The following is a 20720-nucleotide window of genomic DNA, read 5'->3' on the forward strand; positions in this document are numbered from 1 at the left end:
ATGAGCTTAATCTTCAGAAAGGGAGATTTAGATAAGATATTAGGAAAATCTTTCTATCACAAGGGTAATTAAGCATTGTAATAGGCTTTCAAGGGAAACTGAGGAATTCCCATCACTGGAAGCTTTTAAGAACCCATTGGTTCTCTCAGGGATGGTCTAGGTTTACTTGTTCCTTTCTCAGTAAAGGCAACTGAACTTGATGACTTCTAAAGATTCCTTCCAGCCCTACATGTGTATTATTCACACCAAAAATCATGGCTGAATGTTGAATAATGAATAAACATGAGGGAATCACACTTTCTTCGTGGTTCTTCCACAAGCAGAAAATGAGGTTAAGTTCATCAGAAAAGTGATTCACAGATCTCAAGAGCAGCTCTGTGTAAACTCAAAAGCTTATCTCTCTCCTCACCAACAGAAGTTGGTCCAATAAAAGATATTATCTCACCCACCTTGTGGGTCTAATATCCTGGGACCAACACAGCTACAACACTGCATAGAAAAATGGCTTGAGTTATTCAATTAGCTTGGAGAGCACCAGCAGTTTTGATATGTAGGGAGGTACACAAGGCATATGAAACCAAGGAATGATTTCAGCACCATGTAACATTTAGTTCTTATGAAATTATACTTCCGGGTGGTTTGTATGCAGGAACTGAACCAAGATCTCTAGATCTAAACATATGAACCTTTCTGCTGAGCTGATGTTTAACAATAGACACAAACCTTGTTACATAGGCTAGCCACTAGAGTGTGTCCCTGAGTTAACATGAATGAGGCTTTGGTATTATTCTTAGACAGCAGCTAAATGTCAGAATAATTTTTGGTCAAAGATTAAGGCAGAATGGATTTTACTGATACTTTGTTGCCAACTCATATTTGGTGTTTTTCCTCAAAGCTCCAGCTCCTGGAGTCAAGTGATCAAACATGAAACACTCCGCTTCCATTTAGACAAGAAAATACATTTCTAACCCTTAAAGTTGCAGAAAAAAGTTTGAAAACATGACAGCAGTGCATGCTAATGGTCCAAAAACTAGAAGGCAAATACAAATTCCTCCCCCAAATGTATTATATTTTTAGATCTACTTATTTCCTAGCCAAGCTCATGAATTTTGAATGCTTGGGGTTGGCAATAATATTGTGCTCAGCACCTAAAGAGTACTGCATCGCAGTCACCAACAAATATTTCTTCAAGATCTTGTTCTTATAGCAGTCAGATACAGAGAACTCATAGCACTATTTGGGATAGGCCACCTGATGAATTCCATCACTGTTACACCAGTGTTGCTTCCAATATCCTAAATGCAAGTTTTATGAGCTAAGGCTGCATTTTCTTTTTAATGATGGAATGTGTTAGCAGGTAACTTATCTCCAAGCAAAGCAGCAACACACTCAGTATGAAATATGACTATGAGAAATGATAACATTCTAAGCTTGACAACCTCACTGCAGAGTGTGTTGCTAACATATCTCAATTTAAAAATAGTAGCTGTCTTTTTCAGCAAAATTATTTCTCCAGGGCTTTATATTCTTGCTGTCATGAACAGTTGATATGTATTTTGCAAATGCAGGAAAGAAGATATGTAGGATCAGAAGACTAACCACTGCTCAGGAATGATACCAGAAATGAATACAGCATTAAACATAAAGCTTTCCCTATAGCATACAATGCAACTCATTTCATTTTAGTCTCACAAAGAGCCCTTGAAGGCAGCTGTCCAAGATAAGATGCGTACATTGACCACCTTTTAATGAATGACACTTGAGACATCACATGCTTAATCAGCTATTTTCATGAGCACTCTTAACTCAATTGTAGTGCTGATTACTGCTGAATGTGATCTCGCCAGAGGTGCACATTGGGAATCCCAGAGGATCTTCAGTGAAAATGAATATGGAAATCATGAGTTCTTGTTTTCCAGCTTCACAGATGCTGTTGCTGTCAGGTAGCCAACATTGCATTGTGGAACAGGAATTAACTACCACAAGAATCAACTCTTAAAATCAGTGATCACTGACCATGGAAAGAAGGGAAGTTCATGTCAGATAAGCCTCCAGCACTCCCCCGAATGGTTATCCAAACCCAGAGAATGGATGAAACCCGCACAGGTTCTGCTTTCTTTCCCAGATCCCTTTCCACTGCAGCCTTCTCCCAGACACCCCAGTCTAGTCTACACTAGAGAAGGTTTTGTCAATGCAGCTATCCCTCCATATGTAGGCACAGCTTATCCTAGCAAAACCAAAAACAAAACATCTGCAGATTAGCATCAGTTCCTTGACTAAAATAAGCTACATCATCAAAAACACATCATGCCAGTATAACCGAGTCTATGCTGGGGCGAAAAAAAAAATCACACCCCTGCTCAACAATACTACATTGGCTAAGGCTTTAAATGTAGACCTTACCACTCACCCACCCCCCTTCTTCAGAGACAATCTCCAACAGGAAATCCAGTGGTCTTTGTTACCCCATCTAAAACTGCTCCACAACTACTCTTCCAGGCTCCCTTATCCCCCACAAAAACCTTGCTGTTCCCAGTATTGTCAACCCCCACTTTCAAAAAGTCAAGAGTCAGGCCTTCAAAAATCACAAGACTGGCTTAAAAAGTGCAAGATTTTAAGAGAGGGAGAGATGTTTTTATGTTGGGGGAATTCTTCCAGCATTTGAGTTTTTAGAGATCACATTTTCAACCTTTCCTCTGCAACGAAGAGGACTAGAAGCTTACTTTTTGATTAGTGACAGCGGAGAGTCGCATTTAATTATGTGACTCCAGGAGCTAAGCATTTTAAAAAAACATCCAAGTGCCACCAGACTTGTGATAGCCTCAAGTGCCACAATGGCTTCCCCGCAGGAAGTCAGATGCCTGTGCATAGTGAATGTTAGTGCTTGGGAAGAGGACTGCAGCGGCAGCCCTGGATAGTGATATTTTCTTGCCAGTCACACCACTGGTATGACAGAAGCTTGACAGACCACATCCTTCAGTCCTGACTGGGCGTGACCTCCTCTAAGGGGAGGAGCAATTTCACTGGACAACTCTGTGGAATTTTCCTCCCGTCCACAGAGATGCCAGCTGCTAGGGTGCTGTTTTGGTTACATGAAACCTGCTTGCTAGGTGCTAGACTGATGGCCCCGGCTGGTCCCATTTCACTAACTTCAGTGGGAGTTGGCCTGGGAACCACCAGTTTCTCTTCCATTGGCCACTGCTTGGGTGTCAGATGGGAATCACATCTCTACAGCTTCTGTGCATTGCATTTCCATTTGCCTTTCCCATGCTTCTGGGAACATCTGTCTTCTCTATAGTCACTTTACTCCTGGTTTAGATACAAACAGGCCAGTAAATGAAGTTACTTACTGCCACTATGAACACTTTGCCTTTGCGTTGGCTGGTCAGTGAGGGCCCTGATCCAAAATCCTACAATCCACCCCCCTGAACTGTTGGGACATTTGGAGCCAGATCACGTCTTTTCTTTCCCAGGAGTAATGAGAAGGACATGGGACCGTCTGCTAATCAGAGCTGCCTCATTAGCCAGGCCTAATATCCCAAAGGTCACTACTTTGGGACTTCCTGCTAAGCCTTTTTGTTTTCAGTGACACCTTCTCCATCAGAATCATGGATTTAGTTGCTAACCTAGGGTGTCTTCTGCCATTATGTGGGTCTCAAACCCTGCATAAAGGGCACGACTGCTTCATGTCAGGAGGATTTTGAAGTCAGATGATCACCGCTCTGTGTTGTCTTGTCACCACTGAGCAACGTCTTGGAATTTGGTTTCCTTCACCAATACTGCGAATGGAAGGACTGGTAGCAATACCCTCTTTGTTACAGCTGTTGGCCCTTTCAAACCTGTCATATACAGTACTCAAAGAACTTGAATTAAATCCCAAACAGAAAATGAAGGTGCGGGAGAGTCTATGCATGGGGCCCACTGAAAAAGGCAGCAGGGACATCCCCACTGTATTAGCTTTGGCCTGCTGGTGCCGTGAGGCCTCCAGCAATTATCCCAATTGCATTACTGCCCCTCTGCTGTGCCTGAGAGTCTTGGGCACTGTGAGGGGTGAAGAGAAACAGGGCTCTGTTCCCCCAAGGTATAACTTCAGATTGCCTTGGGGTGAGGTTGTGCCTTTGGGCACAGCCATGAGCGAGCGGGGTTTGAGTGTCACACTGCTCCAGGGACAGCCCTGGCAGAGACACCTCTCTGTCAGATGCGCAGTTCCCTCCCTATGCTCTGGGACGGGAGTGGATGATGCTGGCTCATAGCTGGTTAAGCTAAGCTGGTTTGCATTCTTAGGAGACAGTGCTTAGCCCAACTCACAACCTTGCCCTTCCATTGGTCCTGTTTTCATAAGGGAATAAAAGCAGCACAATTGCCCTCCACCCCTTCCATGATTGCCCTACACCCCTTTGGATGCTCAGACATTAGCACAGCACAGATGTGGACAGGCAGGCTATTATCGCCTACTTGCAGGTATCCTGATGTTCTTGTTTGTATAGCCAAAGGTATCCCCTATCTTTTTCCTTTCCCTCCTGGCTACAGGGAAGGGAAGGCTTCAACAAACAAAGGCATACAGCTGAATCAAGATAAATAGCCCTTTAATTTGTATTAGTTCCCCAGGTCAGAATCTACCAACTCCCAGCCAGGATTTCTCTGTGCACACTGATGCTTTAATAGCCACTTAGAGAGACATCCTTCTGCCAGAAACAAAAATTAAAGTTGAATTCTTATTTGTTTTTTTAATTCTTATGCAGAGCTGATGCTCCTGAAAGAAGGATTCATTTCCTGATGCTCCCTTCTTTGTGGGGCTGTTAGCTCCATGTTTGCCTCACCTCTAGAGCTGGTGTGGAAGGGGAAATGCTAATTAATTTTCCACAAGAAATTATGGTGTTTTTTTTTTCAAATGGATATAACAAACCCAAAAACTTCTAGTTTTTTCCCCCTCTGAAGATCCTTTTCAATAATAAAATAAAATAATGATGTTTGGTTTCTGAGAACTATTTTTAGTGTCTGGTTTTTCATAGCAAAACCAGAAAATTTCAACCAAAATGAAATTTTTCTGTGAAAGTGTTGGGTATGGTTGAAAAGTCATTTTTCATAAAAAGTTTTGATAAAAAATGTTGACCAGCACATTGAGAATATACAGAAAATAACAGTTCCAGAGGGATAGCCGTGTTAGTCTGTATACAGCAAAAACAATGAGAGTTCTGTGGCACTTTAAAGACTAACAAATTTAATTTTTGTAGGGATAAGCTTTTGTGAGACTCAGCTCACTTCGTCAGATGCAGAGGTAGAAAGAAGGTTATTTTTGTTTGATGCATGCAAGCACATACAGTTAGGTGAATATCATTAGAATATTTCCAGGCCAAGTCCTGGTATAATAAAGTATACTCCATTGAACCACAGTAGTATCAGGTCCTATAGCATCTAGTGATTTAATCAGCACAGGAAGGACATTATGTGTAGCCTAATGAATTTCCCATACGCAGGACAAAATTTTCAAAAGCACCTAAAGAATTGGGAGTCTGAGTTCCATTTTCATAAGTGACTTAGGCACTCAGAGCCAGATTTTCAAAGGTAGTTAGGGGCCTGAAGATGCAGAGAGACATGAAGTGGGACTTACACGTGTGCCTAAGGCAGGACAGGTGCCTAATTCCTATTCATTGCAAGTGGCCTGTGTCTTTAGGTAACTAATAGTTTTGAAGATCTGGCCTTTGAGAGCCCTAAGTCCAACTCAATTTTAATAAGACTTAGGAGCCTAAATCATTTAGGTGCTTTGGAAAATCTCACCCCAAGTCTTTTAGGAGTTAAGCACCAAACTGTGACAGAAATGCCATGCATGGAACACTTTGCCTTCTGTGGTATCACTTTAAATAAAGCAAAAAAACCAAACCAGCCCAAAGCATCCTTCCCAGCCACTGTGCATCGCAGCATCTTTAAAATCCACACGTGTGCAAAGCCAGCCCCTCACCCTTGGTTAGGCTTCCCTTCTCCCCCCAAAAAACACACACAGCAAAAGGGGCCCACCCCAGTCAGCTCCAGTTTTTTTCCACCCAGGCACAGCAGAGGGCGCTCTGGTGTCACAATGCGGCTGCAGGGGTGAATGGCAGGGAATTGAGCAGGTCATTTCAATTTCAGAATAAATGTGTGACTAGATAAAGGTAGATGTAGGGTCTTCTAAAACCTGCTTTTAAACAGCAACAGACATGGTCCCTGTTCACTAAGCCCCATATTTACACTTGCTAACCCCATGAACCATTACTGGAGTGGTGGGATCTTGCTAACACCCTCAGTATTTGTTTTAACTGGCGGTGCATTTTGTTTTGCAATAGGTTTTAGTGGGAGGGGGAAAAAGTAAATAAATAAGTTGAGGGATTCCAGGAGCCTCTACAGCAGGAACTGAAAATCAACCCCTTGTTTATGTGAGCTAATTGACTACTGCTCAGTCTGCACAGGGGCAGTGCCCCTGTGCAGAGTCTTAGTTTTTGAACCCTTTGCTAGAAGAAATGCTATCAAAAGTCTTCTGCTACCACAGCTCCTTCCCAGAAGGAAAGAGCATACAAGAAAGAATCTAATCCTGCAGTTAGCTTTGGTGGGAGTTTGGCCTCCCTGATTAGCAGCAATATTACAATAGCACATTCATTGGCACAGGGTCCCACTCACCCTGGGGTCTAGATCTGAGAAAGTAGGGTGCCCCTTCTGCTCTCGCTGGAATAGTCTCATCCAGGAACTTGGCTCACTGGCTGGTTTCCCATTTAATCTTCCCCTTCCGGGATCATGAAGTCTGAGAGGACCACTGTCCAAATGCCTTCTCCAGAGAGTGCTCAGCTCAGCACCACGGCTGGCAGGAGAACCTAGGCCCACCTGTTACACTGGTCTCCTGCTCAGAGACCCTGTAACCAGCAACCCAAGTCTGCTTAGTCCCCATTCCCCTTGCTGTGTCTCTAGGCTCCCTCCTACTCAGCCTGCCTCTCTCTCTCTCCCCCTCCTTGCCCATTTCCAGGTTTACCACAAAGCCATCTCTGCTCCTGCTAGCTACTTTACCCCATCCTAGCCTCTTGCCAGACACCTTACTTTTCTCCTAGACTTCTTCCTTGTCCCTGCCAGTCTTCTATGAAGTGACTGTAACCTCCTTCCCCCACCAGCCTCAGCTTCCTGGCTTTATAGTGCTGTCCCAGCTCTTCCCCAGCTGTTAACCCTCTCAGGGCTGGTGTGGGGTGCACACCCGTCACATGCACAAAGGCTCCAAATGAGATATGGGCTCTATTGTGCTGTCCTGAAGAGCTTGCAACCTAAGCAGGAAAAAGGTGTGAGAGGAAGTGACTTGTCTAGCAGGTCAGTGGAAGAACTAGGACCACAACCCAGTACTCTTGGGTCCTAGTTCAGTGCCCTCCTCCTTACCTGGGAAAGGTCTCCCAGAGCATGTCCATGATATTCCTCTGTCATTGGTGATCTTTTATTTCCCAACCCAAACTGGAAGCATCTTCAAAACTCCTATTACCTACTGTTATTGTTTTTAAACAGATGTTTCTTTTAATGATGTCCTTATTACCGCCTGGTAAATTACATGTGCTGAACTAAACATCAGGGTCACTTTCCCAGTCTGGATCACAATGGATCAAAACTGTCTGAATGGGAGCTGACATAGTTTGAGCTGCTCTGCATGTCGGGGCTGGATTGCAAATGCAATCTCACTGTATCATGTGGCTGAGAACTGGGCATTTCTTCAATCCACTGGCTTGGTAAGGAGAGGCTAGTGTGAGAGCATCTTCTTTGATGTCATTGAACCATGTTTAAACAACTTGCCCCTTATACACGATATATGCTTTTTTATTGACTTTAAGAGATCAGATTTATTTTGTTAATAGAGTTGTGTGGAGCAGCCAGACATACAACAGCCGCTAGTTGGGTGCATAATTCCTGGGGGGTTTTTTTAATAGTATTACTTAATGGCTAGAAAACAATTGCTTGTTGTCTGGCATGTACGTTTCAAAAGTCATTTTGAAAGTCATTGAAAAGAAGGGATTTTTATTCGTCTGCTTAGCTCCACTAATTTTAGTCAAGCAACATCCATTTATGGCAGCTGAGGGACTGGGCCAGGGTTTCTAATGAACTAAGGGCTCATTTTTCACCCAAGTGCTGGAAAATAATATTTAGCTGCTACCCTTTCACGAAACCATGACTGCACTAGCTATCAGATCTATGACCTGATAACCAAGGGGCTTCCATCTATACATTTACCACCCTCTCTAAACCTGCTATGGTATCCGTCACCCATACTCCCAACAGCTCTGATCTCAGATAAATGGGTATGGTAAGGAACAGATATGTTAGTTCCTGGCCTCCATCACATGAGTTGTTTCAGGGGTCCGAAGACAATCATGTGACTGGGGTGAGTATCCCCTGACTCCTGTGCTTTCACCCGGCTCCTGGAGAAGGGATCTGGGAGGCTACCAGGACCCCCTCGCCCCATGGCTGCAGGTCACATGTGCAGTCTGCTCTGAGCTGTCCCAGTTCTCCTGTGATTCAGCGCTTCCATGGGCCATGGTGCCTCACAAAGAATCAGATTCCCAGCCAGATCTTGCTGTACCTGTGCTTAAGGCTAGCCTGGAAGCCTGTTATAGGCATTGATTCAGCAGGGTTCTTGAAGCATCTGACTAGCCCCATTGACTTCACTGGGTTAAGGACCTTACTGAATGGGGACCATGGTGACAGAAAACTCTTTGCAGGCTGCTGGGGCTTGCTTGCCACCTGCGAAACTCAACTGTAAATGAGGTTCCCCAGGCTGGTGGTGGCTGGATCCGATATATTCAGCCCTGGGGGGTGCCTCAAATTCCTCGACAATGACCCTTGAGTCACTCTGGAAGGAGCCCGGCCCAGGCCTACTCAGCCAGGAGAAAGGTGGAGTTTAAAGGTAGCAGACTGAAGGCTGCGCTTCTGCTCCCATTCATGTAAGGGGCAAAATTCCCGGCGCAGACTCCAGTGAGAACAGGGGCAGGTACAAAGGGGTGATCAATTCTCCAAACTGTGGGTGCAAACAAACCCCACAAGGACAAAACCCTTCAGGAGCTACAAATCTCATAGCCTGTCTATGAGAAATACTAAGGAGCAACCAAAACTCCTTGTAATGCCTTTTATTTAACTAACAAGCAAGGAATTATAGGGGTTTTTCCAAGTAAAACTCCAGTTGCTTTCCTTCGGCGTTTGCCTGCATAGGGATGGGAGCGTAACACATCAATATGCAGCGTTTTTATGGGGTTTTATAGAGCCCTACTTACTATTGTACCCCTTTACAACCAGGGAAACTGAGGCAGAACAGCAAAGCAACTCAGCCAGTGACAGACGTCAGTTGCAGAGGCAGATTTAGAACTGGGGATCTCTAGCCCTACACTCAGTCCACCGGCCCACGCTACTTTCCAGTTAAAGGTGAAGGGGATGGAGTGTCACACAGGGACAGTAATAGCAACCCACAAACAATTCAGAAGTAGGAAATGCTTAAGGGCAGGCTCAGATTGCACAAACATAATGGCCATTAAGTGTTCAGCCAGTCAAAACATACCAGCCAGTATCTGTGGCTATAAAAGGGTTGGTTTGTTGGGTTTTTTTTTTTTTAGTAAAGTGCAGATGGGTTGAAAATGTCTTTTAGAAAGGCAAGTGGACCCTTTGTTTGGAGCTATAATAATCTTCTCCTGAGCCTGAGTTGTTGTATTGGTTGTGCCTGCCTTCAGCAAAAGCACTGCAACATAAGAGTGGCTCTAATGCATTGTTAATGTATGATAAAGTGCCAGAACCCTTGGTAATTAGCTTTCAGCCCTGATCAAACACACACATTGCTAACATAAATAGATAAAAGGAAGGACCGAAGGAAGTTTTAGAGGGGACAGTCTGCTTGGCCTTGTTACAAGAAGGGGCCAGGGCTCTTGACTTACAGGTGTCTAGTGTCCCTAGGGTAGAAGGTTTCAGCAAAGATGACACTGACTGACAAGGCCCCCACATGGGGGGGAGGGTACACTTTACCAGGGCCCAGGCTGCAACCCCCATTACCATGAGGAAAAAATTTTCATGGCTCAAGAGATTGCATGTATGAGATGAGGGATTGTGGTATCTGTGTGCGGGAGGGGGCCGAGTTACAGGTTTGTACTGGGCTGGAAAAAATTATGCTTCTCCCTGCTGACTGATGACTATCTATCTGGGGTGGAGAGGAGATGTTCCAGCCTGTACCCTGCAGAAGATCAGTCTGCAGCTAGAACAGCCCCTCCCCGCCTTCCTCTCTGACATGGGGTAGGGGGCTGGCGGGGGACTACCCATGGTTGCAGGGCGGCTCCCCGGAGCGCTGTGAACGGGGGTGCTGCTCAATCGCTCGGCGCAAGGCGGCGGTGTAGGACGGAGGTTAGGGCGGTTTGACTCAGCCCCAGGGAGCTAGGGCGGGGAGGGGGCAGGGCTGGCATCTGAAATCCGCGCCGGGGGGGCAGCCAGCGAGAGGCGGCGTTGCCCTTTTAAAGCACCTCCCTGCGCCGGCTGGGCCGGCTGTGCGCGCCGGAGAGGGGCGGGCTTTGGGGGGCTCGAACTGCGGCTGCTTTTCTTTGCTCAGAGCCGAGCGGGGAGCCGGAGCGAGCGGACGCGATCGCGGGAAGGGGCTGCCCGCTCGCCGAGCAGGGGACGGAGGGGACCCGGCCTCCTCCCCGCAGCGGCCCCCCGGCTCTCCGCCGCGCCATGCGCCCTGCGCCGCCCGGCCGGCCCCCGCGCAGCGCACCGGCGGCTGCTGAGTGTGGGAGGGCCCCGACGCGACGGGGATGGGCGCGCTGTGAACCTTCCCTTCCCTGGGCTTGAAGCCCCCTTCCGCGGGAGGAGGGCCATGGGGAACATCTCCTCCAACATCTCCGCCTTCCAGTCGCTGCACATCGTCATGCTGGGCTTGGACTCGGCCGGCAAAACCACCGTCCTTTACCGCCTCAAGTTCAACGAGTTCGTCAACACGGTGCCCACCATCGGTTTCAACACCGAGAAGATCCGGCTGAGCAACGGGGCGGCCAAGGGCATCAGTTGCCACTTCTGGGACGTGGGGGGCCAGGAGAAGCTGCGCCCCCTCTGGAAGCCCTACAGCCGCTGCACCGACGGCATCATCTACGTGGTGGACTCGGTGGACGCAGACCGGCTGGAGGAGGCCAAGACCGAGCTGCACAAGGTGACCAAGTTTGCCGAGAACCAGGGCACCCCGCTGCTGGTCATCGCCAACAAGCAGGACCTGCCCAAGGCCCTGCCCGTGGCCGAGCTGGAGAAGCAGCTGGCCCTGGCTGAGCTGGGCCCCGCCACCCACTACCACATCCAGCCCGCCTGCGCCATCATCGGCGAGGGCCTCACCGAGGGCATGGACAAGCTCTACGAGATGATCCTCAAGCGCAGGAAGTCCCTCAAGCAAAAGAAGAAGCAGCGGTGAGAGCCAGGCCAGAGCTCTTTGCGGGGGGGCTGGGACACGCCCGCCAGCCCTGGGAGCCGGCCTGGCTAGTCCCCCCTGGATGGATCCTGGGGGCCAGCTGTGCGCTCTGCTCCCCATTGCCTTTAACCGGCTAGCCCTTCCCTGCTGTCTGTCGCCAGGACCCCAGCAACAGCGACAAGAGGGAAGCCACTGCTGCTTAGCTGGGCTAGCAGGGGGGCGAGACCGGTGACTGGGTGATGAGTGGCTGCGCCCCAAGACGATCAGACGGGCTCCTTTCCTTTGGAGGGCTGGCCTTGTTCTTTTCTTTCGCAGTCGGGGTCTCTGCCGTGAAGAGCATGATTCCACGGGGCTGGCCCCTGTGAAACTGAGCTTGATTTTTGCTCCTGTCTGTGGATCTTTTTTTTGTTGTGTGTGTGCGGTTGGGGGGAGCGGGGGATAATGCTGCTTCAGGGAGTGTTGGACGCTGCTGAGGCATCTGTGCTTGGGAACCCATGGCAGAAAAACACACACTAATACATATTGCTGAAGGGTGGAGATTTAAGGTCAGCCTTCTGGAAGGACTGCTTTTCAAGCTAGCACCAGACCTCCCTCTCTACTCCCATTTGGATTCAGTCCGTGTGTGGGTCATTATCACAAAGATAATTTCAGACCAACAAAATCTAGAAAGCCTCTGAATGAATGATACACTGCCACTTGCAGGAGCAGTGTGTGCTTAAAGGGAACGCCTAGTTGTTTCAGCCGAGGTTGCCCATCATCTTTTAAATACAAAGGACACAAATGTATTGATCCACAGGGGCATTTAAAGCTATAACCAGCTGGATGGTTTGTGACCAGCTGTTGATTGGTGCTGAGTTTTAAGCTGTTTGCTAAAAGGGGGTCCATGTGAATTTTGCCATGAAGGGTTGTCAAGCATCCTTTCATTTTCCAAGGTTTATTTTTTTAACAGAGACCGTATCCTGTAGCAATGATAAGCAATAGGTCTTGCCCCTTTATTGCTGTAGCCTACAGGTGGAGACATGGTTGGATTATCTAATTTGGTTCAATCTGGTTGATCCAATTGATGCACTCCATTTAAAAATCCCTGACAGTTCACCTTAGCTGCATGGATATAAAAGCAATGGAAAAGCACAAGAGTTAGGCTGATGCTAATTAAACTCTGGTATAAACTGGGACTGTGAATCAAGCCAGTACTTTGACCAACAGAATACAAACATTATCTTAGCTGCCTAAACTTGTTCCATCCGAAATGGCAAGAGTTTGCAAAATCTCTATCTCAAAGGGATATGGGAGAGTAGAGCAACTGACTGGGAAAAGAAAGTTCTGAGAATTTAATACACAGGTTTTAAACAAATTCCAGGCTGAGAGTCCTAGCTACAAAGGTAGATGGGGCTAGTGCAGTAGAGGTGTAACAAGGTCAGATTTGTTCTCAGTCACTTCACTAGTGCACGATCAAGCCCAGTATTGTATGAGCAAGATCCTGGCCCTTCCCCATCAATTGGTGTTTTGAAACTGACTTCAATGAGCACAGGATTGGATCCTAAATATACATAAGGTGGCAGCTTCCTGGTCTTTCTCTTTTGGAAACCCACCTATCAGTGAGAAAATTCTGACACCCAGAATTTCATAACAAGAAAGGAATCACAGGCAGTCAGTTTTTGGCATGCCCGTTGGTCTTAACACGGTCATGTGAGAATTTCTGGTGAGTGAAGTACTGGCTTTCTGCTTGAGCGCACATTCCAACCCTCAGCCACAGAAAACACCAAACAAAGAAAAAACTTAGGTGAATGTCATTCTCCTTTTCAGCAATGAACTCGGTACTTTTCCAATAGCATTTTGTAGAAAAACCCAATATTGAAGCCAAGTGGTATTTATATGCCTGCAAGATTCCAGTTTACAGGAATAGCAACTGGTTCACCAATCTAACAAATGGGCTGGTCCCATCATTTCAGGAGGGTCTGTACAGTTTCATTGGATTTTTTTTTCTTTTTTCCTCCCCCCTTCACATGAAACACTTTCTGAAGCACTTTGACATTTGGTAGTTCCACACTATTGAGAGAGAGAATATATTTATTTTGTGACACTGCAGAAACCAAATGCTCCGACCTTTGTTTTGAATGTTGACAGTGTTTAGGTGTGAAATAAAAAACATTTTGATCAAAACCTATCATGCTTTAAACATAATGAATATAAATATTAATTACAGGCTTTTTTCCACAGTCAAGACGTGAGTCTGCAGACCACTTTACTGAGGCAGGTAGTTCCATTGACTTAAATGGAAGCAGGATGTGCAGCTGCAGGATTGGGCTCTTCCAAGACAGTCAGTTAAACCAGCCCTAATTAAGGAAATTATTTAAGCACTGCCTAATTCTGTCCCTCTCCCAGCAAAAGCACTTAAGCATGTGCTTAACTTTAGGCAAGTGCTTAGGTACTGTGCTGGCTAGGGGGCAGACTGCTGATCCAGGGTCATGGTCACTAGTTGTACATTTCTGCAATAAGTTAAAATACTGCTCTAATTGATAGTTAACGGAGTCATTGGTACGTCTATAGCGTTTCAGGATTGTAATGACTATCCCTCAGTGCTATGGCAGAGTTGAGCTATGTTATCTGCAGCTGACTGGACATGGAGGAGTCTTCTGAAACAATGACGGTTAAATATATGCAGAAAAGCTTTACACAGTCTGCTGTTCTAGAATCAGGTTGGATTTTCTCCAGGTTGTGTCTCTTCTCAAAGATGTTTGAATTTTTTTTTTCCAGCAGATGTCATGAGATGCCAGTCACATTTCAGACTTTGTCTTCACAGTGTACCTGGTAGTGTTGGAACTCAAAAAAAAAAAAAAAAAAAAAAAAAAACCATGCTGCCTAGTATAACTTCATTTTACCTTCGTCCATTCTCTGTTCCGTCCTTTTTTCCCCTTTTTTTAAAAAAATGATGCAAATATGATGCTGTGAACTGAAATAAATTATTTATACGATGAAGAATTTGACAGAAGTCTTTTTGCTCTTTCTCTTACTAATAAAGAATGTTTTCATCCACAGCTCTCAAACCACTTTAAAAAGGTCGGTGTCATTATCCCCATTTTACAGATGGGGAAACTGAGGCACAGAGAGGGGAAGTGACTTGCTCAGGGTCACCCAGCCAACTAGTGGCAGAGTCAAAGATAGAATTCAGGTCCCCCGAATCCCAGTGCAATGTTCTAGCACTGCCTCAGAAAGAAAGATACTCTTGTGACTAGGGCCCCGGATAGGGATTCTGGACATCTGAGTTCAATTCCTATTTCTCCTAAAAACTCCCTGTGTAAATTGGGCAAATTATTTATTCTCTCTGCGCCTCAGGTCCCCAGCTGTTAAATGCAGATAACACCTTTGTCTGCTTTGTCTACTGAGATTGTAAATTTTTCAGACCAAGGACTGTCTCTCGCTATGCGTTTGTACAGCACCTAGCACAATAGGACCCTGATTTCCAGTAGGGCCTCTAGTTATGACTGTAATATAAACAATTAAGGAATAAATAATAGTTCTGACTTGCACCAGACCTACAACCGGAACTGACATCAGGGAGGCCTGCAATTGCTGGCTCCTCTGAACATCAGACACACGGTGCCGCCAACAATGGTGAATTTAGAAACATCCATACTTCAGTTGCCATTCCCCCAGGAAGTAAGTCTGGTGGCGATGAGAGCGCAGGGTGGAAGCTGTTGGTGTGAGAGAAGTCTGTGACATGATATGAAGTCAGGGCATATGTTCCTGAAGGGGCAACCTGATGCTGTGGGGGATTTTCCAAACACGATGCACACGTCAGTCCCAAATGTGCAAAGACTGACACACGTGCTTTGCTTTACATGCTGTGAGTGGCCCTGTTGACTTCAAAGGGTTTGTACGCACAGCACAGAAAGATAAGCACAGACAGAAGTCTTTGCCGGAGCAGGGCTATAGTCCCGCATGATGGATAATACAGGAATTTAAAGTAAACGAGAGATTCTGCTAGTTACGTATAAAGTTATGGAGGCAGATCTGCTCTGTAAAGGCTGCTCTACAGTGTGCCAAGTGCCTTTAAAGTCAGCGTGGAGATTTCCTGGGGTGAGGGAAACCTGGGTGCTGTAGGGGGGCTGGCTGCCAAAAGGCAGCAGAGCCAGGGTGTTAAGTGCATGCTGGCAATTTTCAGCTGCCACAACAACCCTTAGGGGCACTTCACAGCAGCCCAGAGGCTGCTCTAGCTGCTTCATCAGCCACGCTCCAGATCAGTTCTTCGGGTAAATGATTTCAGCTGAACTATGGCACGCATGCATTATTTGCACCAGAGCAGCATCTGCAGACTTCAGTTGCAATCAGGGCCCCATCATGCTGGCATTGCACAGGCAGCCTTTCTCCCGAACAGTTTGGGTCCAGATCTCAAAAGCATTTTGGTATCTAACTCCCATTGATTTCAGTACCTAGGGGGATCTGGGCTTTACATGATAAATTGACAATGACAGGGAAGGGAAACAGAGGCACACAGAACTGAGCCAATACACTTGAGGTTACATACCCAGTGACCACATCCTGAGTCTCCTGCCGCCCAAGCTGGTACCCGATCCACTAAACCGTGCTTCCGCCAGCTGCCAGCCATGAGCGCAGCTCACAAACATTTTTTAAAGTCCCAGCTTAACAAAGACATGGCCCGTTCACACAGTGGTGCTTTAAGAAGCATGTTTTACTGCACTCTGGGACCCTGGTGGATTTCCTAACCTAGACAGGGCCAGCTCGTGTTCTGATTCCCAAGCATTGCTGCCACTGTGCACTCCTGAGTTTCACCAGGTTGGGGGCATTGCTTGCAGGCCATTGATTGAACGGAGGTGAGATAAGGAGGTGTGATTAAGTGGTGTCGCAGTCTAAAGGCTATTCCAGGTTCTGTTTGCCATAGCTAGCCCTGTAGAACAAAGGGGGTGCCAAGCAATCCCCAACTCCACCTTCTGGGACCTAACTATGCACTGACTAAAACAGAAGCAAACTGCCAACTAAATGTGCAGAGTGAAAATGCCATAAATCAACTATAGGTCAGATCTCAAGGGCTAGGTCCTCAGTGGGTACACTTGGCCACTGTCCCTGGTGGGGGAGGGAGAGGACAGGGTCTGTCTGTCGGGTAAGACATTTTCATCCTCCTGCCCCCACTCCTTTTTCGGTCTTGGTTTAGATTGTGACTCTTCAGGGCAGGAACTGTTTGTACAGCTCCTAGCACACTGGGGCCCTTATCTCACTTGGTGCTACAGTAATACAAGCAAGAAATGCTTGCTAGTTTCTTTGCTTTCCTATTAGGTGTAGGAAAAAAATCAAACAAGTGCAGGGTCAAAAAAGCACAAGAACCCGCACTATTGCTAAGTATGTGAACCGCTCACCAGAGCTAAGAATTACCAGCTCTGTAAGAGTACGTTTGTTGATGGAGTCTTTGATGGCCAATCAAGTATGTTTCCTGTCTTTGACATTATGCATTCCACCACAACATCAAAGCGGTTTCTTACTAGAATGTATTCAAGACTCCATTTATATATGTACATAGCCTGTTGCTTAGCTTATATCTCAGAGCTAGTCTACACTTAAAACCTGTAGGACACAGCTGTGTTGGGACAGCTGTGCTGCTGTCAGAGGGCTTGTGTGGCCGCGCTATGTCGATAGGAGAGAGCTCTCACGCTGACATAATAAAACCACCTAAACCAGCGGCGGTAGCTAAATCGGCAGGAGAGCACTGTCTACACAAGTGTTTATGCTGGCAAAATGTATGTCACTCAGGGGGATGTTTTTTTCACATCCCGGAGCAACAACAGTTTTGCCGGCATAAATGCTAGTGTAGACAAGGCCTCAGTGTTCCAAACACACGTGTGCATCACCTAGGAGTTGGGGTGCAACATTTGATAAGGATAATAGAGAATGTTTTGAGCTGGGGTTTCTGTTTGGTGCATTATACAGAAATTTGGGTCAGCCACAAAAGCTGGTTCAGTGTCTGGATCCAAACATACCCTCCGTTTGATGGCGCAGAGCTCCCAGATCTGGGTTTGGGTTGATCTCTACTCCTAATTGTCCGGCAAGCTCAGAGCCCCAAAAGGTATCTCGGTGACTAAATCCTTCAGTGGAACTAGGCCGTACTGCCTTAAAAGTGACATTCTCCTAACTTATCATTTATCTTAGTGTGGTGCTGATGGCAAATAGATTTGATTCTGCACAGCTCCTACAACATGCTAGGTGTTTTCCAAAGAGAAAAGATGGGATGGTCCCTGCTCTGAAAAGCTCATATCGACAAAAATACATGTGACCCTTCAAATAATGATCCTCACCCCCCCATGTTTGATGGGCAGAAGTTCTGCGGAATGGAAATGAAGTAAGAAAGGTGAAGTAAGAAAGAACGTAAGAAAGAAAGAAACATCAATTCAGTGTTGGTGTAGTGCAGAGGTGAGGGAGCAACATTGCTCGAGCTGTGCCTTTCCATTTCCTGCATCGGTTTGTGCCCAATATTTCCTAAGTCTGAAAGATACGGAGAGGGAGTTTCAAAGGCCCCCATCACTGGCTGTGATACCACTGACATCTGACTGCAGTGGAAGCAGAATTAGGCCTAGAGTAATACAAATAATAATAATCTGCAGCGCTTACACGGAAGTTTTCAGCTGTAGACCTCAAAGCATTTTATGAAGGAAGTCAGTATTATTGTCTCCGTTTTACAGATGGGGAAACTGAGGCACGGGGAAGGGAAACAATTTGCCCAAGGTCATCCAGCAGGTCAGTGGCAGAGCTGGGAATAGAACCAAGGTGTCCCAAGGCCCCATCCAGTGTTCTCTGTCCACATTCTCTGTCAGCAGCAAATCCTGGGCATAAAATGTTTTGTCTTTGTGCAAAATATCACCGTCTCGCAGAGTTCTGGCCTCCTTGCAGCTGCTCAGCGCGTTGAAAATGGCGTTGCATGCTCTTCCTCCACGTTGCTAGGATGGGCAAAAACACCCCTGCAGACCATACTCTCAATTGCTTCATCGATGCGTGAAGGGGTGCATGCCCTGACCCTACCTGGCTCTATCCGGAGGACCTCGCAGAGATTCGTGGATTTGCAGGGCTGAGTCAGCTCTGGGAACTTCGCTACACGATGCTTGGTGCAACGGCAGGGCACTCTGGTTGGCGCAACGGTCCTTAGCAGCGTATGCCCGTTTGATGATGATGCTCTTCCCTGGGAGATGGCCTCATTCAGTCCCCTCAGCATCTGGAAACTGGGCCTGGACCTGAGGTGAGAAATGAGCTAATCTTTCAAAAAGATCCAACAGCTGCTTAATTCCAGACAGGACGGTCTGGAGAAGAACATTTCCCTCCCTATTATCGGCAGACCTAAAAAGATGCTCTCTTTTCATCTGCCAAGTGTTTTACAGCTTCCCAGCACGGTCAGTCCAAAGCTATTTTACCAGCCTGCAGGGCTAGGCTGTGTTTGCTCACCTCCGCTCAGGGAAGGCCCAGGGATGCTGTGGTCAGAATCTCAGGGAATCGTTTGCTGTCCTACTTGGTGAGCCATCCACACATCAATGGGGAGAAAAGGAGGTCAGGAGGAGTCTCCTCGTGCCACTGGCCACGTCTTAACTGGGGACCCCAGAAAATCGTGTCATGTGTGGATGCAGTTGGCGTCTTGCAGAGGCACAGGAAAGCCATTCTCGCCTGTGCCATCGTGCACGGTCCCGAGAAAGGGATAGCTGGTGTGGTTTGGAGAGGGTCAGGCAAGTTCCAGCGCCCCCTATGCTGGGTCAGTTGTGCCGGCTGGTTGCAGAGCACAGATGACGTTCCAGCCCCTCCCCGCCCATTTGCTCAGGGAGGGGTGTGGGCATTGGGTGCCCAGTGTCCAGGCTCTCCTGCATGGCTGTCATTCAAGATTCAGGGAGCCCACTTCAGGTCCTACACGGCACACTCCCCTCATGGGCTGTGTAGTCCAAGCCTCAGCCTAGCCCTTAATTAATAATAAAGCTCCAGCACGCAAGGAGAGATTACAGGCCCTCTTCCTGGATGCATTGGGATTCGGTCATGTGTTAAATACAGGGGCAGGCCCCCATACAGCCTAACACTTTCCATTACAAACCTGCCATTTCCCTTCTTCAGATGTGGCAAGAAGATACTTCAGATCTCTGGCCTACCAGTGCTCAGGATGGATGGCACTCAGTCCCAGCTGCTCAAAGGTGCCTAACTCCTCTTGGTTTCACCTTTGAGGAGCTGAGTCTCAGCGCATGGGCAACTGTCCACGGTTTCTTTTCTCCTTATATTTGGGAAGCCGAGAGCCTAGAGTGGTGAGCACCAGAGAAAAGCCCAGGAGGAAACGGCTAATTCTGCCTCCACAGCAGGGCTGGGATAGTGGACAGTAAACAAGGCCTAGGGGCCACACGCTGAACAGTGAGGAGAAAGAAGTTTTTAATCGTTGCTCATTCCCTCAGTGAATGTTATATTCATGGAGAGATACAACAAAGCATCCACACAAGGGAGCTGAATTAAGGTTCAGATAATGAATTTGTTAGGGCTTAACTGAGACCTAAAGCATTGTCGAGAGCTGGCACCTGGTCTGCCAGCATCACACACACGATATCCCAGGAGTTTGAAATAGCCTCATATTTTAAAAAATGTAATCCATCAAAACATTTGACTTTTTTTTTTTTTTTTTTTTTTTAACTGCAAAATGTCTGTTTGAGACAAATTGCTATGGGGCATATAATCTGTGCTTGCCAGGAACAAGCAGTCCAGAGGAACGAGGGTTTGGTGTGATGAACAGTGGATGGATTGAAGAGGAGTTGAAAACGTCTAGATGCAGTCACCAGTGTTCTTTCATGCCCCGTGAATGGTCAGGACACTTTATCAGGGTTGTATGATAAGCTCATTCAGGAAACTAAGGTTCAGATCTTCAAAGGTATTTAGACAGTTAACTCCAGTTGATGCCTTTGAGGATCTGGGCCTAAGTTAGTGGAGAAAACCCTCCACTCTGAGAAACGTGTCTGTGTTGTAATTGAACTAAAAGCCTGCAGTACTGTATAAAACAAGTGGATGCCGGACTTTGCTCTGCGTATTTTGCAACCCTATACTGTATTGCTATAAAAGTGTCCTGCTTTTTTTATTTTATAAATATGACCAACTGTATTCTGTATGTCCATATGTGGGTGTGAAGAAGGGAGGATAAAATAACTGGTGGGGGGGGGAGGGGCGAGAAACAAGGGAAACAAAGAAAACTGCAGTAATACATTTCAAAGGAGAGAAAAAAGATTGAGCAGGAGTGGACAGAAATTGCTTCCTGCCTGAGTCACAGCTTGGCTGTAGG

At 46.7% G+C, this 20720-nt stretch overlaps 1 protein-coding gene across 1 annotated transcript; it reads left to right on the forward strand.

Moving 5' to 3' along the window:
* Positions 1–10287: 10287 nt before the first annotated feature.
* ARL4C (ADP ribosylation factor like GTPase 4C) lies at positions 10288–13988 on the forward strand. Its single transcript, XM_067548641.1, has one exon. The coding sequence runs from the start codon at positions 10844–10846 to the stop codon at positions 11423–11425; it is 582 nt and encodes a 193-aa protein (XP_067404742.1). The 5' UTR covers positions 10288–10843; the 3' UTR covers positions 11426–13988.
* Positions 13989–20720: the final 6732 nt, after the last annotated feature.

Source organism: Emydura macquarii, unplaced genomic scaffold (genome assembly GCF_026122565.2).
Source record: "Emydura macquarii macquarii isolate MOO-44397 ecotype Brisbane River unplaced genomic scaffold, CSIRO-AGI_Emac_v2 contig_1253, whole genome shotgun sequence".
Taxonomy (NCBI): domain Eukaryota; kingdom Metazoa; phylum Chordata; order Testudines; family Chelidae; genus Emydura; species Emydura macquarii.

Bases quoted from the DNA above. Each gene is read 5' to 3' on its own strand.
- ARL4C (XM_067548641.1), top strand. From the start codon at position 10,844: ATGGGGAACATCTCCTCCAACATCTCCGCCTTCCAGTCGCTGCACATC.